Below are 27,681 nucleotides of genomic sequence, written 5' to 3'. Positions count from 1 at the left end.
ATGCAGCAATGTGTTTCTCTCATTAGATGAAAGCTTGAGTATTTACCAGAAATACCAAATTCTCCAAGTTAAGTCAAAAATATTTCATGTAATTTTAAAATATGTCTTTCAAACCAGCCTCTCCTGACAGATGTCTAGCTCATGGGGTAGAAAAGCATATGGCAAAATGTGCAGAGTAGTTGGATGTCTGTCAGGGCACCAGGGGAACTGTAACAGATCCCAGGTAGATGTAATCCCAGCACCTTGGGAGGCCGAAGCAGGAGAATTGCCTAAGCCCAGGAGTTCGACACCAGCCTGGGCAACAAAGTGAGACCCCGTCTCTACAAAAAACAACATAATCAGCCAGGCATTGTGGTGTGTGCCTGGAGACCCAGCTACTTGGGAGGTTGAGGGGGGAGCTCAAGGATACAGGGAGCTATGATTGCACCACTGCACTCCAGCTGGAGCAACAGAACAAGACCCTATCTCAAAAAAAAAAAAAAAAAAAAAAACAGAACCCAAATAGAAGCCTTCACTTCTCCTGAGTAGCACTCACACAACTGTAATTTCTTAAGTATTTGTCTTGTTTTATATATGGTGTTTCCCCCATTCAACTAAAGCTCCAGGTAGGCAAGGACAGTGGGTGTTTTTAATATTTCAGCAGCTTGGAATGGTAGATAAAGTAGACCAGAAGAGTGAGAGGGCGGGAAAGGGGGCAATGATGAGAAATTGATTAATGGATACAATGTAACCTGTCGGGGTGATGGATACTCTAAATGCCCTGACTTAACCACTATGCAACCTATGCATGTAACAAAATTGCACTTGTACCCCACAAATTTATACAGATAAAAAGGTGAAAACATAATCTTCAGTATCTGGCACTGTTCCTGGAACATAAGGTACATGATCATTATTTTTTTCAAAATGTAGACAACCAGTGAAATCGTGTTAATATTTTTAATAAATAAGTGAACAAACGAACAAGTAGATCCCTTATTAACATGTTTTTTCTCCTCATCTTTCAAATATTTTGTGGAAGTATTTGACATGTTACTTAAGCTAAAATTATGTAAACTAATATGATTCACAACATTCGATTTATGTATGCCTGGTATACACCAATAATTGTATTATTGCCAGAAGCCAATTTTTAAAATATTAAAATTGAACTAAGTTTATGAAATTATAATTTTGGTATGTGAATCAATTTTTAAAATATTAAACTGAGCTAAGTTTATTAAATTATAATTTTGGTATGCAAATTCATAACCACTAAAATGGTAAATATATTTGTTCTATGACTTGGAGATTTACCATTTACACTAAGATATATGAATTTTTTGTTACAAATATGATAAATAAAAATAATAGAGTCTAGGTGTGGTGGCTCACACCTGTAATCCTAGCACTTTGGGAAGCCAAGGCAGGAGGATCACTTGAAGCCAGGAGTTCAAGACCAGCCTGTGCAACATAGCAAGACCCCTGTCTCTACAAAAATGTTTTTAAATTAGTGGAGTGTGGTGGCCCACACCTAGTAGACCCAACTACTTGGGAGGCAGAGGTAGAAGGATCGCTTGAGCCCAGGAGCTCAAGGCTGCAGTGAGCTATGATCACACCACTGCCAGAGTAAGACGTCATCTCAAAAAACATTCATAAATAAAATCCAGAGGAACCCCAAAAAATCACAATCCCCATGTATATTTACGAGCCAACCACTGAAGTGTCAGCATGAGTATCATGATCATACCTTTTCCTAACACATCGTATAACACAAGTGTTACATTGTTTACGCTTTAGTATGGACTGAATCTTTTCACAACTAATTAATGTAAAAGATCTTTGTAGTAATAAGTATTACCGAAATGCGCTGGTAAATTAATACATTTGATTTTAATTTATAATTTAGACATCCCTCCAGGTTTTGTGTTTTAATCAAGAGAGTCTATTTTACTAAGAAAGCTAGATCATCCTGTTTATTTCCACCAGTTACATAAAGCGCTAAATCCTGGTCAGTCCATAAGGATATTTTTGAGCAATTATTTTAATCCAGACCTTTCAAATGTACTCACCCAAAAGCACATCTGATCTTTCTCTAGCGTAGACACCTCCTGGGACAAACTTAAAAGCTGTGCACCAGGCACAAAAAAATATTTCTAGAAGATAAAATATCATGGCAATGGTCATGGTTTTCCCAGGGTTTGTCCCTGAGTTAATAAGGTGTCCAAGTGTTTGAGGCCACATGGATGCAGTAAAGACGGCAAAGACACAGCCAGACACAGCAGCTGCCCATGTGTGCAGGTAAAGGAGCCCCGCAGCTGAAGCTGTTCCTGTTTGTGAGAGAGAGAAACGAATCAGACAGGAAAGCAGTCGAGCTTAGAGAATGACAAATGTATAGCCTTTAGGACCAGAACAGACCTTAGGGGTATACTGATCCAATCTCCAGACAGATGAGAAAACTAAGGTCTGACAAGGTTAATGTGATTTACCTGATGTCACACAGCCAGTTATTGTCTCAACTGGAGGTAGAATGTGGATCTAGTAAATCTCAGTTCAGTGCTATTTCTTCAGAAAGGGCAGGAGGAGGGAAAAGGGTATTTTTAGGTAATTGCTGTTAAGATCCTAACAGCAATAAAAACTAAAATTATCTGCAATACCAAAAATATGTCCATTACATTTAACCAATCAGATGCAGGACATTAGAAAACCGGTAGACAGTGGTTTCTAGAACACTTCTGTTAAGGGGCTTCTAAGGAACTTCTGTCCATCTAAATGCGACCACCTGTCCTACAAGAGGTACATTGACTTTTCCAACCACACAGCCCCAAGAGAAGACATAGCATTTGTAGGCTCACTGCTTTAGCAATTCTGCAATCAGTTCATTCATTACCCAACAGCCTGCTAGGTGTCAGGAGCTATGCATTCTGCCTGATCCACAGCAGGCACTCTGTAAATGTTAGTTTATTGAGCCAATGCTGAGATCATATAACCTTTCCCCCAATTCTTGTGAAATCAGCTTTGAAATAGCACTGCAGGGTCCACTCCATCTTGGGACCATCAATATAACCCCTTTCCATAGAAAATATGGCATATTTGAAACATTCCAATCCATGTTGTATAACTGGGACCCACCCTTCAAGGGTAGCTACAGCAGGCTCTTCACTACTTCGGCCGAGAATTCCAGAAAGGAGTGGGAAGCAGAAAGTGGCCCCAGTCAGCATCTTAATGCCCCATGGCTCAATAAGCTCATCACAGGGCAATGCCACCTGCCTGACTGCCTATTTCTCCCCACTTCAAAAAGAACATCTCTCAGATGAGCATGAGAACTAGATTCCAAGGTCCTCTACAACCCATGGAGTTTAACTCCACAGGGAGATCTTCAAATACCTAGATTCTCAATGGAATTTTTTCATTTTAAAATAAAACAACTGTAATGCCTACTTGCTTTAGAAATTTTAAAAATACAGAACTGAAAAGAAGCAATTAAGGATTGTCTAAGGTGGAGATAACCACAGCCAATATTTCTGTGTATTTCTAAGTCATCTTCTGTGTATATACAGAAGTATTTTTACATAAATGGAATTGTACCACATACGAAAGACTATATGCTGCTTTTTATGAAACATTATATCAGGAACATTTACCAGTGTAAATAATTTTTTTCTAAAGCATTTTAATGTACATATAATACTTCACTGGATAAATACACCACAATATAAGTAAGCACTTTCCTATTGCTGGCCATTTGTGAAGGTTCCTGTGTCAAGCTTTTAAAACAACTGTGTGATGAACATCTTTTTTTGTCAATGATCCCTTACCACATTACCCATTATTTCCTTAAAACAGATTCCTAGCAACACAACTCTTATGTTAAGGGGCATAAGTATTTTAAAGTCATGACTTGTGACCAGTTGCTTTCCTGAAAGCAGCTTTCAGGAAACCTTATACCCAACTTTCAGGAAACCTAATACTTGTCTTTGCTTCCTGCAGAAAACTTGCCAAGTCTTGACACCTCTTAAATCCTGCCAAAATTTCATCTTTAATTTGGTAAAAATCTTTACCAAATATATGTAATAATACCAAAAATCTTTACCAAATTAAGGTCGAAAATGCTATGACATTTTAAATTGCACTTATTTGACTGTTAGTGAGGTTGAATTTTTCTTACTTAAGGCTTACAATGACTGTTTTTAAAAGAATGATCCCGAATTTGATATTCTAATCTAAAGACGTTAGAATAATATTGTTCTCCTTACTACAGAGAATTATCTAGAGGGAATGAAAACATCTCTCGAATTTATCTTGACTGTTATCATTTTTATTTCTATTTTTAAATAGGCTCTATATTTTAAATCCACCAAAATGGTACTGTTTAAATAGGTTACAAATTCAAAATTACAATTCACATGCTACAAAAGGGAGTTTCTGACCCATAACCCATTTGTTCCCCTTAGTGAAGGCAACCAATCCAGTGTAAGCACTTACCTTTGCATCCTTCCAGAGATACTCTACACGTACAAAGAAATACATATGTGCATGCATTTCCCTTCCTTTTTGTACACCAATGATAGTATATGATACGCCCTCTTAGTCACTTTACCTTTTTCATTTAACTGTATTCCTTAACTGCTTTTGTTTGAGCCCTTCCAATAATCTCCCCCAAATCTGTGCAACATCAAAGACATCAAGCAGAAGTAATAGTAACTATTTCAATAACAATTATAATAACTGACATGTAAGTTTTCAATAAATCAAGTTTTCCATATAGTAAAATTATCTGGACACTATAGTACAATGGGGTCCTGTCAATGTGTTTACTATATCTAGCCTTTTTTAAAAATAGAACTCTGGCTTTACTAATTTAACTGCTATCAACATTTAAAGCACCTGTATCTTTGCTTGTATGAAATTGTTCAGTCACTGCCATAATTAATTTCATATTGAGTCTCCAGTTGGGATTGTCAACGTAAACTGTACAATGGGAAAACAGGATTCCTTTGGCCACGGCTTGCATTACTGTGTTGTTTCCACAGATGAATCACAGTGAAAAGTGGGCACCACCTCCAGATAATTAAGCTTGAGCTCCAACTTATTGCAGGTGAGTAAGTGATCAGAAAGGAAGATGAAGCTGGTGAATTATGGCCCTGCTTTCTTCTACTGCAAGCAGCCTTCTAGAAGCCTTAAATCTGCTTTTCTTAGAGTCTTTAAAGCTACTATTTAATACTCCAGAGAGACAGCAAAACTAGATTAGGTTTGACTCTCAAGGATATGACCTTATTTGTTTGGGGAAATAAGCATAAGACGGTAGGTTCACAGCTTTTCTGTTCTTTAACTAACAGTCTATTTCTCTGTGTTCTTCAGGTTAAAATGAAGCTGTTAACTACCTGCCCAATAAGCACTTTGCTTATACTATATGAGAAAAGGCATGATATAAATGCTGAACAAACACTCAATGCATTTCTTTTTCCTTTTCCAAGTTATATGCAGATTAAGAAGCTACTGTATATGCTTAATGCAAACTCAGCACTGACAAAATTTCCTGGCCCTTTTCCTGAGGAATCTCACAAATAAACTCTCTGACAAGAAGAAAGATTACTCTTAGGTACACACAAACCTCCACAGGCTCCAAATACAATGCCTATCAAAAAATACACAAGCAAGTATAAACAGCTCAACAAGACTGCAACAGTGTGCTCACATAGCTCCAGGAGGAAGAGGACCTGGCCAACCTCATCGATTTAGCCATGTATCTGGATTACACATACATTTCCATGCAAATGTGATGGCACTTACGGTGTACAGAAATTCACTTGCTATGTTGTCATCCTAAATCTTCTATTACTGATACAGTCTCTCAAACCCACACACAGCATCTAGAGTACCACTCTGAATCACCAACTTAATTAACATGTATTAACAACATCTCATCTCTCCTCACATAAACCAAATATAGTATTTGCTATATAATAAAGTGGTTTTTCTTTTTTTACTTAGAGTCAGAAAACCTGACTATAATCATTAAATACTGCCTTTTAAGGGAAAGGAGGAGGACTGGCATAACTCTGTTATAGGAAAATAAGTTCAATGCTCCCTCCTCTTCACAAAGACTAGGGGAGAGGGAAGAGGGCAGCCCAAAACATGATTGTCTTCACTGATACTTCTGGGGTCCTAAAGGGTGTAACTGGGAAGAGATGGGCCAGGTCTTTGAGTAAGCAGACATGGACCCTACAGCTGGGTGGAAGGCTGGGAGCTCTACTGTTACATGTAAAGGAGAAAGGGAAATGGAGCTTCATCATGGACTTCTAAACGGCATTTTTGAAACACAGAAAAGCAAGGAATCTTGAAGAGTGAAAGAGGTCTGGCAACTAGCAACATGGCAATGCACAGCCCTCATCTCCTCAGTAAAATCTGCTACTGATGAGAATTACTTAATGGGTTCATTGTATCCATCAGGTGAGGGATAGCCTAAGAACTCTGACTTGACCACTACCCAATCTATGCACCTATACACTGCTGGTGAGAGTGTAAATTAGTCTAACAATTGCGGAAATCAGTGTGGCAATTCCTCAAAACAGAATTACCATTTGACCTAGCAATCCCATTACTGGGTATGTACCCAAAGGAATATAAATTGTTCTACCATAAAGACACATGCACACGTATGTTCACTGCAGCGCTATTCACAGTAGCAAAGACATGGAATCAACCTAAATGCCCATCAATGGTAAACTGGATAAAGAAAATGTGGTAATATACACCATGGAATACTATGCAGCCATAAAAAAGAATGAGATCATATCCTTTGCAGGAACGTGGATGGAGCTGGAGGCCATTATCTTTAACAAACTAATGCAGGAAGAGAAAACCAAATGCTGCATGTTATCATTAAATGGGAGCTGAATGATGAGAACACATGGACACAAAGAGGAGAACAACAGACCCTGGGGTCTACCAGAATCAGGTAGGAGGAGAGAGAGGATCAGGAGGAATAACGGGTACCAGGCTTATTACCTGGGTAACAAAATAATCTGTACAACAAACCCCCATTGCACAAGTTTACTTATGTAACAAACCTGCACACGTACCCCTGAACTTAAAAGTTATCAATCAATCAATCTCACTTGTAACCCATAAGTTTATACAAATAAAATAATATACTTTAATTAAAAATCAATAATTTATATAAATCTGCTACTTAACACATGTGCCTTGTTTATGTATTTTTGAGAGTAGGTAGTATTACAGCAGTGTGGTCCAGGAAAGCAGCACAGCCACAGGAGGAGGGGAGGCGGAGGTAGGAGGAAGCAGGAACTCAGAGCAGGTAGTCACCGGTGACCTTGGTGACATCTGCATTATAGTCGCTGTTTGCAACAGGCCATTTGGCCACAGTACATATTTGTATGGTTGTATCTACTTTCAGTTGAGTTGCGCATGCTTGCAAATAAACTGGATAACCAAGCTCAGTCATGTTCTATCTGCAGGTAAATTCCACATACCTGTAACCCACCAGATCAAACCAGTACCACGAAACCACGAACAAGCTGGAAGCATCAATCCACTTGCCAAGCACAGCAGTACTGCACCTCTGTGAAAAAGGACATGCTCTAAGTCATGTGACATTAGTAATATTTCATCATCCCGAATATAAAACAGAAATATACCTCCCACCTCTGGGTACATATAAGAGATAATGTGTGTGAAACAACCAGTGAGATCATGAGAGCCCACTGGGAGCCAATATTATACACATTCAGAACAGAGAAGGAATAAAACCTCTGCCATGAGATCAATGATATCTGCCAACTTATCATGTAAGCACAGTAACCAAGCTTTCTCAGACTATTAAAGTACAGTCCATGTTGGTCAGTAACATTTTAAATGATTCTGCCAAGAACAAAAAGCAAAGGTCATTGGAATGGTTTCTATTTAGTTTGCTTTTTTTTTTCTTTCTTTCCTCTACCTCAATACTGCTCTTGCCTAGAGTCTCTGCCTTCCCAAGACCAGTGTCAGTTTGATAAATAACTGATAGCTGTGTGTCTTTTAAAACAACCACAAACTATTTTATTCTTTTGCTATTTTGGCAAAAAGTTGCAAGAGGAGGAAAAAAGAAATTTAACTAAACTTTAGAAGGAAAACCAGAAACAATAATAGCTAAAACATAGGGCTCATTTAAGTAGCTGTCACATAAATTAAGCTCAAAACCATAGCATGCACTACATACTAGGCACTATTTTAAGATTTTCCCCTGTAATTATTATTCATTTAATTCTCATGTGCCTGTAAGATAAATGCTAATATTATCCCCATTTTGCAGAGGAGAATACTGGGGGAAAGGACATGTAAGTAACCTGCTTGAGGTCATACACAGTAGCCCACATAGGACTAAGAATCTAAAATTGTCCTCAGGCTCTGGGATGAGGCTGTTAGCCACATTACTGCCTGCTCCTACCTGTGTAAGAATGACCCTGGGGCTACAGAAGACCAAATATGAGAAGAGGCCATGAAGGGCAGTGTGGATCTTTTTCTACTCCCAAATCAACAACAAATATTTTTGAGTGCCCACCATGTGCCAGGCTCCGTTCTAGGTGTTTGGGATGCATCAATGAACAACAATCCCTTTCTCCCATAGAGCTCACATTCCAGTGGGGGAGACATAAAATAAACACCATTAATACATAATGCAGATAGGGCCAGGCACAGTGACTCATGACAGTAATACCAGCACTTTGGGAGTCAGAGGTGGGAGGATTGTTTGAGGTCAGGAGTTTGAGACCAGCCTGGAAAAAATAGTGAGACCTTGCCTCTACAAAAAAAAAAAAAAAAAAAATGTTTTAAGTTAGCCAGGTGTAGTGTCAGGTGCCTGTAGTCCCAGCTATTCATGATGATGGCCTAATGCAACATTTCTCAAGCTGGTTCTGAGAAACACGCCTATTCTGTCAGATATTAATAGACGTTCTAAAGAAGAATTCCATGGTCAAATAACTTTGGGAAACCTCCAAAAGTCTCTAATATGCTGATGTGCATTGTGCAGCACAAAGAAAGGGAGATTGAAATGCACTATTTCCTCAACCTATTTGATGTAGGAGCATTTTCTTTTTCTCAGAGTAACCATTAACATCTCAAGAAACCAGCATCTCACAGAACACACTTTGGGAAATGCTGGTCTCGTGAGTTGCATTTCCGTCTTCAATGTCTCATTCTAACATACAGGATTAGGAAATATCTGAAAAGCAAAAGCTCATTTTATATATGTGAGAAAGTTTCCCCCTGAAGTTTAGTTACATTCTTCTTGTGAGAAAAGCAAGGCCAGGGATGTAACATGATTGGCCCAGAGTTGAATGGTGAGTTTCTCCTGGCTACCAGGACTCACCATTTACCATTAAAGTTCTTCCGTTACTCTGCCACAAAACTTATGCTTGTTTTCACAGGTAACTTTGGAAACTAAGCTTTAACACATAGGAATAAACTTCTTCCTTCCTCTCTGGCCTTTTGTTCCTTTCTTTCTTCTCTGCCTTCCTCCCAGATATGGAAGAAGATACAGACTCTAAATGAAATAATATTTTCAAACGTCCTTGTTCAGGACCTGACACAGAGTAAGTAATCAATATTCATTCCTTTTCCCATTCCCTGCCCTCAAGGGACTTAGTGTCTAGACAGGAAGAAAAACATTTTTTAAAATCTGTAATACAGAATATAAAGTTTCTAACAGATACATATATGTGTGTGTGTGTGTACACATATATAACACATATATAAAAATTGATTGACTCAAAGTATTATAGTATGTGGCATAAAGGAGGATCCCCTGTGATAATAACAGAATAATTCACAGAGAAAATATCTGTGCTGGGTTTTGAAGGGAGTAGGGCTTGCCAGGACATCAAGGCAGAAAAGCAAGCCCAGGCAGAGGGGGGACAGGAACAGTCTGGCACTTCCAGAGAAGCGCAAGTGGGTTCGACTCAGGTGAAGCAGGAGGATAAGATCAGAAAGCATTTGGAAAGGTAAGTAGCGGGGCCAGATCCTGCCTCATATGGGAGAATTGGGGGCAGTATTTTCCCCGGGTATTGGGGGGGGGAACTGCTGAGAGGTTATAAGTAAAGGAGTGGTAGAATCAGATTTCAGATTTGCATTTTACAGAGATCATTCTGGAACCATGTGGAGAAGATTCTGCTAAAGAGAGACAATTAGGAGACAACAGTAATAGCCTGAGTGAAAAAATGGTGAGGACTCCACTAAGGCAGATGAACTTAGGGATAGAGAGGAAGGGGTTAATCTAAGAGAAGTCATAGAACTGAGTTGGAGAAAATGAGGAAGATGGAGAATTCTGGGCGAACTCTTGGTTTCAGGTTTGGATGATGAGGTGGACAGACAAAGTGGACCTGGGCATGGGGGAAGAAGAACATACGTGGAGGACTGGGAAATACTGAGTTCAGATTTGGACAAGCTGAGGTTGACAAGCCTGTGGGATATGCCCAGATCCCTGCTGGGGAAAGATCCAGTAGGCAGCTGCATGCCTTCAATTGTAAGAATTCATCACTACAAGAGAGAAAAGATATCGGAGGCAGATCTTTTAAGAATTCCTCCAATTTTTTTGCAAGAAGAGATGGAGCCAGTTACAAGAGAAAAGACGTGTCAGGAAGAGCAGAGAGAGGGTTAAAAAGGACCAAACACAAGGACCAACACTTGACTCCAGACTACTAACTCCCTGTGTGTCCCTGTCCCACAGCTGGAACAAGAAAGTACCAGAAGATGCAGGGATCTCCTGGGGCTGCCCTCCTTTGCTGAGAATAGAAATCTGTGCCTCAGGCAGCCAACCTAGTCTCCTCAGGGGAGTGTGGTCTTGTCCTACTAAACGCCCATAACCATAACCAGAGGGTCTGGAGGAAATGGCCAGGGAATGCTGCTCCTCTCCCATCACTGAGAATGCTCTTCTGTGCAGGCATTTCTCGGGATGCCTATGCTGGAGCTCTGGGAACCTCTTACTTAGCTGTGCACAACCATTGGGCCTCCCACATCTACTTTTCAGCAATCCTTCTGCACAGAGGAAAAGACCCTTCCAGTGCCCTTCTCTCCAGAGCACACAATAATTTCATGCCACATTCTGATATCTAGGGAGAGTGGGTGTGAAATATCTGGCTAGCACAGACCTAGCTGTCTGACAAAGGAGACATTGCTTCCTCCAGGCATAACTGCCAATTTTGTGATTGCTTCCAAACTCAAACTCACCCAAATGGGTTAGGATCTGGCCCTGGATGTGGATGCCCACTCACTGCCCATCTGGAAACAAGAGAGACTTCTCCAAAAACCCAGTGGGTGAGGAACACAAGGCTACCAAAAGTAGCCCCTGCCAGCAGCCAGTTGGGTCTAGAGGCCATCCCCGTGGCTACCTCACCAGTCTTCTTTTCTTCAGGTTTACTGCAGTCACCATCTAGAATTAAAAAAATACATATATGGAAAAAGTTTAGTTATATGGAAATTTGCGCTCTATATTTAGCAGACTTTTAGCAAGGAAGAAATGGTATTTGGCTTCAAGAAGCTTACTTCGGAAGAGGAGATGAGACATGCAACTACAATAAGAAGCTAAACGTGCTGACAGCTATTTAGTGGGAGAGATAATTCCATGCAGGCCAGATAAGGAATGGTTTAAGGGAGAAAAGTCATTTTGGAATTCAACAGGTGAAAATGCAGAAAATTATTTGCTTCATGTGAAGTTAACACATTGCAGAAAAAGTGTTTGTGTTTGGGAACAAATGTTGTACAAATTGAGCGGAACATTTCCAGTACACAAGCTGCTTCCTCCCAAAGAACAGGGCTCTCATCTAACCCTCTGTGGATGCAGAGTAATATTAGTGCATTGACTGGGCAGCCACTGTGCACCAACCCCTCTTCCAAGCCCTGTATATTAACTTTATATTAACCCATTTAACTTTCACAACTTTTATGAGGTAGGCTCTACTATTAATCCTATTTTACAAATTAGAAAACAGGGCCAGATGCAGTGGCTCGAGCCTGTAATCCCAGCACTTTGGGAGGCCAAGGCAGGTGGATCACCTGAGGTCAGGAGTTTGAGACCAGCCTGGCTAACATGGTGAAACCCTGTCTCTACTAAAAATACAAAAAAATAAAAAAAAAGTTAGCCAGGTATGGTGGCAGATGCCTGTAATCCCAGCTACTCGGGAGGCTGGGTCAGGAGAATCGCTTGAACCTGGGAGGCAGGGGTTGCAGTGCGCCGAGATCGCGACACTGCACTCCAGCCCGGGCAACAAGAGTGAAACTCCATCTCAAAAACAAGAAAACAGACCCAGAGAGATCAGGTAGCCTTTCCAAGTTCACACAGCTAGTAAAGATAACCTAGGAACCTGGGATTGGAGCTTAGGCAGTGTAGCTCTTTGGTACTGTTTAACCAAGAGGTCCAATTCGTCACAGCAATGACTTCACACACAAAACTGTAACAACTGGAGAAGATACCAGCAGGAGGACTTCTTCGTAGAAACAGAGAAAGCCTATTGGGCAGATGCTTTGTGACCCCATCCAGCCCTCTACAGGACAGAAGGAAGGTCTTAGGGTCTGACTGTATGGCTGGCAGTCTAATTTCCCAAGAAAGCTTCTCTGACATTAACAGGATCAGAGTGAGGAGGGGCAGAGCCGACAGCTATGGGGATGGGATGGAATGGGAGAGGGTGGTGGTGACAGAAGGGAGGCCAGGGGTCTGGGGGCTCAGCAGAGAGTTTTGAGGAAAAAGAGCCATCTAAACTGAATTTGCAGAGTAAAATGCAGTGTATTACAGTGGGTGACTCCACCCCCACCCAGGACCCAACAAATCTTCAAAGGAAACTACAAAAAAATACTTGGTATGCTCAGATAGGCTGAGAAGGTGCAGGGTGAACAGTCAGTTTTACAAAGGAAGGCACAGAGCAGAAATGGAGGAAGGGACTGCCAGCCAGGAACTGGGTCACATACATTTAAAACAGAGGCCAGATAGAAGAAAAGTCAGGAAATGTAAACAGTACCCTGAAGTTCAGATCTTTATCAGGCTGTACTGGCAAAATGGGCTGCCCAAGCCTCTGCCTCTAGATATGAATGTAAAACATATGTTAGGGGACCAGACCGAGTTCTAAGTCTTCTACTATTAACATCACACAGCCAATTTACTGACATAATTTCCCTCTATTCTCATTTCATGCCAAACTAGGGCCACAGGGGGAATTATAAAAGCACTTTGTGGTGAGCCAATACCCTCTAAACTTCCATTAATCTGTGAGATTTCACCTTGTAGTTACAGAAGAACAGTGACTCACTGAGAGTTACACAAAAAGCTAGGAGCAAGTTAACTAGAATCCACTAATACTTCTCCCTTCTTTTTAGAAGAGTCTCGGGTTAGTTTATAAAACAAACTCTAAGCTGGGCATGTTTCTGTCTCGGAGAAAGCTGGCCCCTGGGAGAGACAGGTGATTGGAAAGTCGGTATGCATATGCAAGGTTTCCTTTCTTTTCAAGTCTTAGATTTGGAGCTTCAGACCTCTGGGAAAAAAAAAACCCAGGGAGTTCCAGTGACAGCTATAGGTGACAGAAACTTTCCTTAGTGTTACAGATGTACTGGGGTCAGTGTGGATGTGGAGGATGGAGAATCCCATCCTAGAGAGCCCTGACCAGGGGAAAGGAGGAGGAAGACAGAGCTGAATGCCAGCTGGGATATGAGGCCTGGTTCTCGTCTCCCACTGCCACAGTGCTACAAACCAGTAATGGTATTTTATTTTCACCCTCTGTCTGTACAGGCAAGGAAAATGTGCCTCCTGCTTAGCAAATAGCCCACTGGCTGCACCAATTATTATTTCAGAGGAAGAAAAAGCTGAAATATAGATATAATGCAGAAAGACTACTTTTATAGATTTTCTTTCCAAGATGTGCAACATTCACATAGGAAAGGTAAGCTCTGCAAAAGAGAAAATTCCTAAGTTACTGTATTACCTGTGCCAATACGATCAAGTGTGGCTATGGCACTTAATGTCAGTATCACTTTGTTGGACATCTGATAACTCCAGATTGGGTTTAGTGAAGTATACCATATGCGTAGAACAACAAGAACAATCTGTCCTAAAATGAATCCCCAAATTCTGAGGTACCTGTAAGTGCAAAAATATTTTTAAACACTTTTTATGTGGACTCAATGTACTATGTCCATCATGAATTTCAGTTTCATAGAATAAGTAGCTGAAATAGTCTTATTGGTAATTTGCAATAATGAATGTGATTTAGCCTCTATATAGCAACTTCAGCAACTTGCTATAATTCTTTAATTTTCAAAACCTTATTGAGATTGATGGCAAGTGTTCTTGTCCTTGTTTTGGGAAAAGGAAAAAAAGGAGACTTTGACAAGGCCATATGGAAGGTAAAAACTATAACCTGGAACTCCTGGCCCCAGGTTTCCCTTTGGTAACTGGTTATACTTGTTTGTCTATAAGTACATGAAACATTAACCATACCTTTGCAAATGACTTCCTGACCACCAAGTCACAGCTTGCACTATCAGTGAGGAAGACACCCCAAGTGCAAGAACCATCAGTCGAAGTTTGGCATTTGGAGCCTGGAAGGAGGCTATGCTGCCTACAAACAAAATAGGGAGAGCTAAGCATTTCTGGCAAGCATGGATTGGAACTCCGTGATCTGCATTTGATGCATGTTATCTGATACCATCTTTATACTCAGGAAGACAGAGTTGATGTATAATTTTATATATGTATTTAAAATTTTTATTGAAATACAATTCGCATATCATAAAAGTCACCACATTAAAATATACAATTCAATGGTTTTTAGTATACTCATAAAGTTGTGCAACAATCACCACTATCTAATTCCAGAACAATTTCATCACCCCGAAAAGAAACCCCATCCCCATTAGCAGGTCACTTCTCATTCCCTTCTCTCCACATCCCCTAGCCTCCGGCAACCACTAATCTATTTTCTGTCTCTACAAATTTTTCCTATTCTGGGCACTTAATATTAAATTGTACAATATGTGGCCTTTTGTGACTGCCTTCTTTCCCTTAGCATAACGTTTTCAGGGAGCATCCAGGTTGTAACGTGTATCAGTGTTTCATTATTTCTCATAGCTATATAATATTCCATTGCGTGTACATACCACATTTTGTTTATCTGTGTATCAGTTGATGGGTATTTAGGTTGTTTGCATTTTGTGGCTCTCATGAATAATGCTGCTATGAACATTTGTGTACAAGTTTATGTGTGAACAGATGTTTCCATTTTTCTTGGGTACATACCAAGGAATAGAGTTGTTAGATCATATGATAACTGCTTCTATCACGCTTTGCCAAAGCAGCTGTGCCATTTTATATTTCTTATATTTCTACCAGTAATGTGTGAAGGTTCCAATTTCCCCACATCCTTGTCAACACTTATTATTGTCTGTCTTTTTTGATTATAGCCTTTTTGGTGGGTCAAAAATAATCTAAATTGATAGGAGTATGAACTGGTTTCATAGTTAATTACACAGTAATTAACCTAAAATATCTGAGGTGCCAGAAGTGAGATGGCATGTAACGCTCAGATCCTCTCTGTATTTATATAAGAATATCTCAGGACTCTAAAAACAAAGTTGTTTCATTTCCTTAAGAAGTATTTGAAGGGAGTTTTAAGACAAATTGTGGCTTACTTCAGCCTCTGTTAGCAACAACAAAGCTCAATGGTCACCTGGAACAGCATTTAGCAGAGATTGGCCACTTCCTCCTCAACTCTGAGTAATATTCCCTACCTATTCCATATTTCCAAATATAATTCTACTTCTGCTCAAGGGGATGGGTTTTCATGTAGGAAGAAAGTGAAAAGGGAAAAGGAAGCATCGAAATAAAATACAGTATCTACCCCAAACTTATTTTATATCACATCCCTTACCATCACCAGAAGTTACTGGGCCAAAAACGGACTTAAGTAATGGAAACTGTCCTAGTAACTACTCAGTCTGTGGATCTATAGGTAAGGCCCACATAGGCAGCATCAAAGGTGACAAGAAAGTACCACCTATGAGATCACTCCCATAAAATCAACCTGAACTGTGATAAGGAAATGAATCTTGCAAGACTCGGAGCTACGGTGGTTCATGTAAGGATACTGTAAGCCAATGCCAGTTGAAATCAATTAATATATACTCAGTTAAGGGTAGGAAACTTCATTTGTTATTTTTGGAGCTGAAAATTTCAAGACCATTTGACATGTTTTTCAATTCCTATGGACACCAACTTTGTAAAGGGCACACTTTTCAGGAGTTTTTACCACTATCCTTCTGAGCCTGAGTTGTTTTAAAAACAAGAGTTCTAGGCCATGAGCAGTGGCTCACACCTATAATCTCAGCACTGTGGGAGGCCAGGGAGAATGGCTTGAGCTCAGGAATTCAAGACCAGCCTGAGCAACATAGCAAGACTTCATCTTTACTGACACAAAACAAAACAAGAGCTCTATACCTTTGTGGGGATCCACAGAACTCACTGCTCTGTGTTGTGCGATGGCAATGTCCTAGTGAAATGTCACTATGCAACACATGACTGTGAGTATATCTGTAGGATATATTCCTAGAAGTGGAATTTCTGGTGAAATATGCATATTTGTCATTTTTGATAATACTGCTAAATTGTTCTCCATAGAGGTTGTGCCAATGGACACTCGCACCAGCAGTGTATGAGTGCCTGTTTCCCCACCCTGACTGCACAGTGCAGTCAGACTGTTATTTGCCAATCTACTTGTCAAACTATAGATAAACATATCTGTATGTGTATAATTTATGATCTATACATTTGATTCCATTTTTAAGAACTAATTGTATTTCCAGTGAACTGATCAGATCCTGTGCCCCCTTTTCTATTGAGTTGTTGGTCTCTTTTTATTATTGGTTTGTAGGAACTCTATATATAAGAGAAATTAGCCCTTTGGCTAAAAGAGTTGCAAATATTTTTCCTAGTTGCTTGTTTGACTGCTTACTGTGGGGTTTTTCATCATAATTTTCACATTTCTTGTGAATTATTATTTAACAAACTTTTTTAAATGGCTCCTGAGTGTTATGTCACAGTTGGAAAGAAAAACACAATATACTCAAGAGCTGCTCAATTCTTTAAGGTGTCTTTCCCCTACTCATTGCAGTGATTTTTAGGTCTTTCTAGTCTGGCAAAAGCATTGGAAATGTAAAACACATTGACTCTCAGTCTAGTCTTCCAATTACTAAAGCTCTTCTAAGGTAGTGGTAAGGGAAAGAGAAATCTTTGACTTTTTAAATTCAAATATTTAGTATTCAAAGAACAGTCTACATAATCTCACTTGATTTTTAACTTAAAAAAAAATTTAAAGAAACTCTTTTAAATCTTACCAATAGTGATTATCCTCAGCAGGGTTAGCATCCACTTCTTGTTAACCAATTTCCAGAAAGGAGTAATTGTTAGGAATATTGGAGAAAGAAATGCTATACTAAAACCTTCAAGCCCAGTGAGTTCTAGTGTTTGCAAAGGAAAGTAATAGATCATCGGTCCCAGGTCATGGTAGAGAGACCAAGAAACATATCCTAAAAAAAAAAAAAAAAAAAGTTAAAGAGAGAATGTGTAACTTCAGCATTGTTTCTAACAACAGTCCTGTCCCTCCACTCCAACCGCTTGGGCTGGTCATTCTTCTTCATGACTCTGGCCTGACCTGGGTTCCAGTTGTCTCCACTGACATGAAACAAAACAAGAGCTCTACACCTGTGTAGGGATCTGCAGAACTCACTGCACTGACTGTGTTGTGCTTAAGAGACTGATGGACAGAAAAGCAGTGGCAATTTCCTAGTGAAATGTCACTATGTAACGCATGACACTGAGTATATCTGTAGGATATATACCCAGAAGTGAAATTTCTGGTGAAATGTACATATTCTCCCACTCCTCGCATCAGGTCCCAGTAGAGGGTGGCTTCCTGCTGCCGTGAGTCTCTCCACATCCCTTGCTTGTTCCTTTCCCTTGCCCATATGGCTGTAGACAGTCTGTTTATTAAGTCCTATTCATTTGGACCATCTGAGTTGAATTTAGCATCCCGTCAGGACCCTCACTGACAAAATTTTCTTACCTAAGTTGTCCCCTGTATAATGAAAAATATTGTGAGAGTCCAAAAGGGCAGCAAGCAGCAGGACTCCCTCCTCCAACCCCAGACTACACCCAAAAGCACTTGAGTGAGGCAACAGTCATTCCCTTGAGTAGACCATTTTCAGTCCAATCCTTATGAGGCAGTGCAGGGTAGTGGAATACCCAGATCTGAAGTAAGTTGTACCTCTGCCAACAACTGCTGTATAATCTTGAGCAATAATGATAATTAACGCTATGGGCACTTGCCATGCACTAGGGTCTGTGCTAAGTATTAACATGTACCATCTGTCTCATTCCTTACACAGCCCCGTATGCTATGAGGTGGGTACTATTTCCGCTCCCCTCTTGTAAATGCAAAAACTAAGCAAGAACAAAACAACAAACAAAACACTGAGACTCAGAAAGTTAAGTGAGTACCTAAGGTTACACAAGTAGCAAATGTCAGTTGCCCTAACTCTAAGCAGCCTGGCTCCAAAGGTAGCCGGTCTAACTACTAGGCGTGGGAACTTTCTACCAACTGACTTTCCAACCTCCCCTTCTTAATCAGCAAAATAGGACTTTCAACCCCTTCACAGTGTTGTTGGGAGGATTAAGTGAGATCAAGTGCACTGAGTACCTAGCACCTGAGGTACTTATTGAATGCTAGGCACTGTACATCTCCCAACTTATAGATACAGGCTGAGCCAGAAAATAATAGACTGAAGCACTCCCGAGAATTACCACCTCCCAGAAAACCAAGTTCTCAGCAAGGCGCCCCACCCAGACCAGAGGGATCTTTGTTTTGTAACGAACCGGGGATTCTAGCAATATCCCAAATGTTTGGGAACTTTGATTTTATTACTCACACAGCTCCGACAGAATTACACCAATAAAATTGTCCTCGGGATTTTGTAAAGCTGGTGAGAGATCACATGAGACTCGAGTCTGATGCTTTTCGCCAAATGCCCAAGTGTGCAGCCGACACCAAGGCCACTTGTCCTGGGCCCAGCCCACGGCAGCAGCTGCCGCCCGGTGTTCACCTACAGCTCCTGGGGAAAACGGGTGCCCCTTTCCCTCTGAATTTTAAAGTTCAGCACTGAACTGTATTAAGTTAAACTTAAAGGCCACTGGTGGGGGGCTCTGGGGACAGTACCGGCCGCGCGGGGTCGAGGCCGACACGAGGGGAATTCGCGCTCCTTGGACACAATCCCCGGGCTGCTGGGAACTCGGGCGACGGCGTCTCCCGCGGGCGCCTCGCAGACTCAGCTTGAGGACTTCAATCTAGGTCTTTTCCTTTATTCCCTTCAGTAGGAAAAGTTCCCGGGGGACGATAAGCATCTCCACTCTGGGCACGGAGCGCCCTTTTCCTCCTATCTGAACTCAGCCAACCTGGCCTAGCGCCACGGCTCTGGACAGGGCCCGGGGAGCTGGCACCAGCGAACGCGCGGCGAGGGGCTTCGGCTTACCCAGCAGCGACTCCAAGAGGATTTCTCTCCACAGCGAGGGCATCGCCGCGGCGAGGGGCAGCGCTTTCCAGGAAAGCCGTGCGGGCCGGGCCCGCTGCCCTAGCCCTGCGCCCCCAGATTCCCGCCGCCGCGTCCTCCCGGGCCTGCGTCCGCGCCCCTCATCCCCGCGTCCCCTTGCCAAGTGAGCCCCAACCAGCTGGCCCACTTGCCGAACCGAGGCGGGGTGGGGCCGGTCCGCCCGCCCCTTCCCGACCACACCCAGCCTCGCCTGCCAGAGCCTGGCCAGGCCGGGCGCCACCTGTGCGCGTTGCGCCACCTCGGGCGCCTCTGGTCCCCGCCTTTGCCTCCTTGGCGCGAGCCCCAGCGGCACCCTTGGCTGGCGCAGGGGACATGCGTCTCGGCTCTGACTCTGCTATCGGGCCAGAACCCGAAGCAACCCCGGGGATGCAGCGCTGCCAGAGCCCAGGAGGGAGCGAATAAGTGCAACTCCGGACCAGTGGTGCCCTTGTTTAGACTAGGCCCACGGGGTGCGCTGCGAGGAGAAGGCAGAGAGGAAGGACCGCTGGAGACCCAGATGGGGACCCTGGAGGAGCAGGTCCTGTGCACCGGCTCCAGCGCCCTGGAAGCCTTAGGGGACCACGGGGCGCGAACCCGACGGTGGCGATCTTCAGGCCAGGGCGATGCATCGGAAGCGTGCCGGCAGGGCAAGGGCCACTGCTGGGCCACTCTCAACTTTGATAGTGAAAATGCAATTTGTTAATTGCCTCCTCGCAAAGGGGCCCAAAATTCCAGCGATTGCAAGATATTCTCAGGGGAGAGAAAGTAACTGATGCGAGTGGAAACCCGGCCCTCCCCTAGTTTATGAATAATGATATTTGAGAGTGTTATCCCTAAAAAGAAGGTGGGAGACGTTCTGAGTAATGTGGAGAGTGAACTAGGCCAGCTGTTTCTCGTTCAAATGTATCACACTCCTGGATGTCTTGAACTTGTTTAAGAACCCCTGGAAGCAATTTATTTTAATGCACTTTAATTTCTTAAGAAGAGCTTATTATTTATCAGTTCCAGAAAGTTTGCTCTGAAATTAAACAATGATGGCATGCCCAAAAAGTATTAGAATCACATTAGCTGCAATCATTGCTATTAAGTCCATAGGAGTACTGAGCAAAGAGTTGTTTCTGTTTTATTGTGTTTGAGACGGAGTCCTGCTCTGTCGCCCAGGCTGGAGTGCGGTGGCATAATCTCGGCTCACTGCAACCTCCGCCTCCTGGGTTCAAGCGATTCTCCTGCCTCAGCCTCTCGCGCAGCTGGGACTACAGGCACGTCCCACCACACCCAGGTAATTTTTGTATTTTTACTAAAGACGGGGTTTCACCGTATTGGCCAGGCTGGTTTCAAACTCCTGACCTCATGATCCACCCTCCTCGGCCATCCAAAGTGCTGGGATTACCAGCGTGAGCCACCGCGCCTGACCAAGTAAACAGTTCTCAATCGATTAATTACTAGCTCTCTCAATCTCAAGGGTAGATACATAGATTAATGGAATAGAAGTGAGAGACTGGAGATAAAAACCCCCTTTTAGGGTCAAATGAGTTTCACAAACTTGCCAAGACAATTCCACAGGGAAGAGTCTTTTCAAAAAAATGATTCTATGACTACTATCTGTATGCAAAAGAATAAAGTTGGATCCATATTTCACACCATATACAAATATGAACTTGAAATGGATCAAAGACCTAAATGTAAGAGATAAAACTGCAAAACTCTTGGAAGAAAACATCAAAGTAAATCTTCATGATCTTGAATTAGGCAATGGATTCCTATTATATATAAAACGCCAAAGCACAAGCAACCAAAGAAATAATAGATAACTTGGACTTCATTAAAATTAAAAGCTTTTTGCTTCAAAAGACTCCATCAAGAAAGTAAAAAGACAATATACACAATGAAGTTCTGGGATACAAGTGCAGAACGTGCAGGTTTGTTACATAGGTATACACATGCCATGGTGGTTTGCTGCACCCATCAACCTGTCATCTACATGAGGTATTTCTCTTAATGCTATCCCTCCCCTGGCCCCCAACTCCCCCACGACAGGCCCGGGTGTGTGATGTTCCCCTCCTTGTGGCCGTGTGTTCTCATTGTTCAACTCCCACTTATGAGTGAGAACATGAGGTGTTTGGTTTTCTGTTCTTGAGTTAGTTTGCTGAGAATGATAGTTTCCAGCTTCATTCATGTCCCTGAAAACGACATGAACTCATTCTTTTTCATGGCTGCATAGTATTCTATGGTGTATATGTGCCACATTTTCTTTAACCAGTCTATCATTGATGGGCATTTGGGTTGTTCCAAGTCTTTGCTATTGTTAATAGTGCTGCAACAAACATACGTGTGCATGTGTCTTTATAGCAGAATGATTTATAATCCTTTGGGTATATACCCAGTAATGGGATTGCTGGGTCAAATGGTATTTCTGGTTCTAGATCCTTGTGAAACTGCCCCACTGTCTTCCACAATGGTTGAACTAATTTACACTCCCATCAACAGTGTAAAAGCATTCCTATTTCTCCACATCCTCTCCAGCATTTGTTGTTTCCTGACTTTTTAATGATCACCATTCTAACTGCTGTGAGATGGTATCTCATTGTGGTTTTGATTTGAATTGGGAGAGAATACTTTTAAATCACATCTGTTCCACCACATTTACTTTGATTTCTATTTGCAGTAGGGCATTATTGGCGTTCTCCCTTGATCTATTGAAAATGTCTCCCAGTGTTCAGAAGTCCCTGGATAATTTTGTTTAAAAAAATGTAATTTTAGAAATGTTAGAATTTATGGTGGCATTGATTGCTTTTTTAATGAGAAAACAAAGAGAAGAATCAGATCATCTCTTCTTACCCTTCTATTATATCTCTGACTTCTTGGGATCCTGCACATATCTGAAGGTCTCTTAGAAAACATTCTAGCTATTAGGTACCACTTTCCTCAGTATACAATTTTACACATTTGCCAGACATCTCAAGTCACACTGGAACATAGTCTCGAATGCATGATTCTTCTATTATCAGGTTGGAAAATTTGTAGCACATGGGAAGCCCCACAGTGCTGTCTCACCCAGCACATTGCAGATATACACAGCCACAGCTCTCTTCCCTGCTTCCCTCAGAGTTGACCTCAAAATCTTCTCAGAAATAATGACTGGATAAACAAAATATTGTATGCCCATTCGATGGATTATTATTCAGCCATAAAAAGGAGCAAAGTACTGATCTATGCTATAACATGTAGAATGTATGTTATATGTTATCTTGAATACATTATGCTAAGTGAAAGAAGCCAAACTCCAAAGGTTGCCTGTTGTATCACTCCATCTATGTGAAATGTCTCGAATAGGTAAACCCATAGAGGCAGAAAGAGCATTGGCAGTCACCAAGGGGTCAGAGGAAGGAGGAATGAAAAGTGACTGCTTAAGGGGTTTCTTTTGGGGAGTGATGAGATGTGCTGGAATTAGATTGTGGTGATAGATGCATTATTCTGGGAATATGCCAAAGCCATTCCATCGTACACTTTAAAAGGGTGGCCCGGACGTGGTGGCTCATGCCTGTAATCCCAGCATTTGGGGAGGTCGAGGCAGGAGGATCATTTGAGGTCAGGAGTTCCAGACCAGCCTGACCAACATAGTAAAACCCCATCTCCACTAAAATACAAAAAAAAATTAGCCCGGCATGGTGGCTGGCACGTGTAATCTCAGCTACTCGGAAGGCTGAGGCAGAAGAATCGCTTGAACCCAGGAGACGGAGGCTGCAGTCATCCGAGATCGTGCCACTGCACTCCAGCCTGATTGACAGAACGAGACTCCCTCTCAAAAATAAATAAATAAACAAAAATAAAAATAAAAGTGTGAATTTTATGGGATGTCAATTTTTAAAGGAAGAAACAATTGTTCATAGCAGCATTATTAATAATAGTCAAAAAATGGAAACAACCTGAATGTGCATCAACTGGTTGATGAATAAACAAAATGTGGAATATCCATGGAGTCGAATATGATTCAGCAATGAAAGGAATGAAGTACTGCTATATACGCTGACATGGATGAACCTTGAAAACATTGTGCTAAGTGAAAGAAACTACCTATTGTATGATTCTATTTGTATGAAATGTTCGAAACAGACAAATTGATAGTGATGGATGGTAGATAAGTGGTTGCTTAGGGCTGTGGGGACATGTGGGATAGGAAAGGTGAATAATGAGTACAGAGTTTCTTTTAGAGGGAGATGAAAATATTCTAAAATTAGATCATGACAATGGTCGCACAATGGTTGCACAACTCTGTCAATACATGAAAAACTTTGTGTTGCACATGTTAAATGGTGTTTGAATTATATCTCAATATGGCTATTTTTTAAATGCAATTCATTCCAGTTAAATAGTATTCAAATGCTTTGGTTGGGATTTCAGTCATTTAGTGTCAAGTATTCCCCAACATGTGAAGGACTTCAGTGACTACAGACATCAGACACTGCATTTTCCTTCTTTGTTGCCCATATGTTTATTTTGCATGCATGTATAGAAAGCGTCTAGCTCAGTGCTGTGTGTGCCTAGCAGGTGCCTTGTAAAGTGTGTTCCTTTACAAAGCTGAGTGCTAGGAAAAACTTTACTTCTACTAAGGATACAATGTGCCTTCTCCACCCAGAGCTCAATTTTTGGTTTTAGTGTTGTTGGTTTTATTTATTGCCTCATTAACCATTTGATCACAGCTAACCATAAGGAAGTCTGGAAAATGCTGTCTAGCTGTGGTCCCAGAAAGAGAAAGAAATCAAGTTTTAGTGAGCAGCTATCTATCTCCGCTACAAAAACTGCTTTATATATAGGATTGTTTTGAAATTTATTTATTTATTTATTTTGAGATGGACTTTTGCTCTTGTTGCCCAGGCTGGAGTGCAGTGGCTCCCTCCGCCTCCTGGGTTCAAGTGATTCTCCTGCCTCAGCCTTCCGAGTAGCTGAGTAGCACCCGCCACCACACCCAGCTAATTTTTGTATTTTTACTAGAGATGAGGTTTCACCATGTTGGTCAGGCTGGTCTCAAACTCCTGACTTCAGGTGATCCACCTGCCTCAGCCTCCTGAAGTGCTGCGATTATAGGCGTGAGCCACCACACCAGACAAAGTTTTAAGGCACTCAGCACGGCACCTTTGGTATTCACAGTATTCAGGAAATAGTACTTGTATTATTACAAGTATGCCCCCACCCCTAATGTTTTGCCTTGTGACAAGTACATGGTAAGTCTTCAGAACACAACTGGTAATTATATCAACAGCATCTCCATCCTGCACTCACTTTAATTGCCTTTTCTAGCTTTCCACAACTCATTCTGGCTTTTTTCCAACTGCAGAGATAAGAATGGCACTGAGTATGCCAGGAAAAATTTCGTCAGAGGACCCCCCACCCTTCTACAAAGGAATCAAGATGTTTCTGCTGTGTTTGCAATCATTGTTCAGATTTGACAGTTTGTCCCTCAGTGGCACATTATGGGAAAGTTTGTCATGATTTCTAGCACTTTCCTATGTAATTTTTAAGTATAGTTTGAATTATTGTTCCTATAACAGGTTAAATATGAAGCTGCTTTTTAATTTCATTCCTAAATATCATAAGTCAAATAGGATACTCATAAAGTCGAATAGAATATTCATATGAACTTCTTGCTCTCCATTAAGTTTCACTGCTGTTTAACTACTAATGTTATATATTAGTAGGCTGGAGTGCAGTGGCATGATCTTGGCTCACTGAAACCTCCGTCTCCCAGGTTCAAGCAATTCTTGTGCCTCAGCCTCCCAAGTAGCTGGGATTACAGGCACATGCCACCATCCCCAGCTAATTTTTGTATTTTTAGTAGGGATGGGGTTTCACCATGTTGGCCAGGCTGATCTCGAACTCTTTACCTCAAGTGATCTGCCTGCCTTGGCCTCCTAAACTGCTGGGATTACAGGCATGAGCCACCATGCCCAGTCTGATATTACATAATTATTACTCAGAACATGCAGGATATGAGTTATCATATGACTGATGAGATAATAGCATCATTCAGTTTGACTTGTCTTGTGAGTACATCCATTATACGTAAGTTTACTGCTGCCATGTCAATTTTCATATTTACAGTCTGCCTGGTTTTAATTTAATTTTGAAGGCCACTGTCTTTTCATTGTTGTTGGAATCTCTTCTTGGACTTCAAGTTACCATTTGCATACTTATTTTTTTTTCTTTTTTTTTTTGAGATGGAGTCTCGCTCTGTCACCAGGCTGGAGTGCAATGGCATGATCTCAGCTCACCATTTGCATATTTATTTTACATGGAAATGAATGAAGTCCATTATGACACTGCCCACACCTTTTTCTTTCTTCCCTATTTCTTGGAGTGTGAACACATCAAGTTTACTCAGAGCATGTTGAGACTACTTTTCTTTTCATCAGAAGACAAAACACAATGCAAAGAAATGATAAATATTTGAGGTGACAGGTATACTAATGACCTTGATTTGATCATTATGCATTGTATACATGTATGGAAATATCACTCTTTATCCCATAAATATGTACAGTTATTACATGTCAGCTAAAAATAAAAGGGAAAAAATTGTTTAAAAAAATACAAGAATCGGCCAGGCATGGTGGCTCACGCCTGTAATCCCAGCATTTTGGGAGGCTGAGGCAGGCAGATCACTTGAAGTCAGTAGTTTGAGACCAGCCTGGGCAACATGGTGAAACCCCATCTCTACTAAAAATATAAAACTTAGCCAGGCATGGTGGTACACGCCTGTAGTCCCAGCTACTCAGCAGGCTGAGGGACGAGAATCACTTGCACCCAGGAGGTGGAGGGTGCAGTGAGCCTAAATCACACCACTGCACTCTAGCCTAGGTGACAGAGCGAGACCCTGTCTCAAAAGGAAAAAAAAAAAAAAAAAAAGAATCTCTACTAGTAGATAATCCCTTTTATCATATAATAAAGACCTTCTGCTCACCTAGAGAAAAATAGAAATCCTCTTCTTTTTGTTCTTTTTGAGACAAGGTCTCACTCTGTCACCCAGACTAGGGTGTGGTGGCATGGATCACAGCTCAGTGCAGCCTGGAACTCCTGGGCTCAAGCGATCTGCCCCCCGTCAGACTCCCAAGTAGCTGAGACTACAGACATGCATCACCACACTTGACTAATTTTTTAAAATTTTTGTAGAGACAGAGTCTCACTATGTCTCGAACTCCCGAGCTCAAGCAGTCCTCCTGCCTTGGTCTCTTAAAGTGCTGGGATTGCAGGCATGAGCCTCCATAGCTGGCTTCCTTTTCTTTAAAGAGGTAAAATAAGGAGAACCCCCTTAATACCACTTCAGGCCCTCAATTATGCTCATTAATTTTAAAAACACCTCTGCCACTTTAGGAAGAGCTAAGTTCATATTAATTTAATTTTGAAGTCCACTGTCTTTTCATTGTTGTTGGAATCTCTTTTTGGACCTCAAGTTACCATTTGCATACTTATTTTTCTTTTTTTTAAGACGAAGTCTCGCTCTGTCACCAGGTTGGAGTACAGTGGCACTTCATCTCCACTGAAGCTAAGTTCAGTGACAAAGGTCTATTTCTCCCTTGTATCATGTCTATCGTGGGATGGCTGCAACTGCACTCCATCATGATCCAGGACTCTGGCTGAAGGGGCAGGCTCCACTTGCAGGTCTCATAGAAGACCACATCTCTTCCTCTCACACTCAGCAAACACAGCGGCCAAGACAACCTCAATGGGGCAGCATCTACACAAAAGAGGCAGGAAGTGTTTTGAACAATAATGCAATCTATTGCAGCCCTCTTTTTTAATAAGAATGTATATCTCTGTTCTTTTCATGTTAATTTGTAATTGATTAGTAGTTATTTAATGATCATCTTTGTTTTGGAGGTTTTTTGAGTTAAAAAACTATGTTCTACTGAATAAAAATCTCATGTTCGACTGAAGAATGTATTACAAAGCACACAGATTTCCATTTATAAATATCTGATCAGATACATATGAGGCTATGTATTCAGAAATTATTCATTGTGACTATATCTAGTTCATTGCTTTTGCTAGTTTCTTTTCTTTTCCTTTTTCTTTTCTTTTTCTTTT

General features: G+C 41.3%; 1 protein-coding gene and 1 long non-coding RNA gene across 2 annotated transcripts in view; one reads left to right on the top strand and one right to left on the bottom strand.

Annotated features, from left to right (window-relative positions):
* Window positions 1–17,539, bottom strand: part of CWH43 (cell wall biogenesis 43 C-terminal homolog) — an 86,298-nt gene extending 68,759 nt beyond the window's left edge. Inside the window, exons 1-6 of the mRNA XM_024246325.2 lie at window positions 17,353–17,539; window positions 14,462–14,582; window positions 13,947–14,101; window positions 11,206–11,407; window positions 7,476–7,564; window positions 2,052–2,309 (exon numbers count right to left, since the gene is read on the bottom strand). Of these exons, the coding sequence (XP_024102093.2) occupies window positions 2,052–2,309; window positions 7,476–7,564; window positions 11,206–11,407; window positions 13,947–14,101; window positions 14,462–14,582; window positions 17,353–17,506 (979 nt within the window). The 5' untranslated portion in view covers window positions 17,507–17,539. The remainder of the gene's footprint in view (window positions 1–2,051; window positions 2,310–7,475; window positions 7,565–11,205; window positions 11,408–13,946; window positions 14,102–14,461; window positions 14,583–17,352) is intronic.
* Window positions 1,278–27,681, top strand: LOC129058967 (uncharacterized). Its single transcript, XR_008524486.1, has 6 exons — window positions 1,278–5,077; window positions 6,788–6,940; window positions 7,461–7,790; window positions 9,503–9,572; window positions 13,754–13,904; window positions 27,083–27,681. It is a non-coding gene; the product is annotated as an uncharacterized LOC129058967 (long non-coding RNA).

The sequence above is a fragment of the Pongo abelii genome, chromosome 3, assembly GCF_028885655.2.
Source record: "Pongo abelii isolate AG06213 chromosome 3, NHGRI_mPonAbe1-v2.0_pri, whole genome shotgun sequence".
Lineage (NCBI taxonomy): Eukaryota > Metazoa > Chordata > Mammalia > Primates > Hominidae > Pongo > Pongo abelii.
This window is presented reverse-complemented; position numbering and strand designations above follow the sequence as displayed.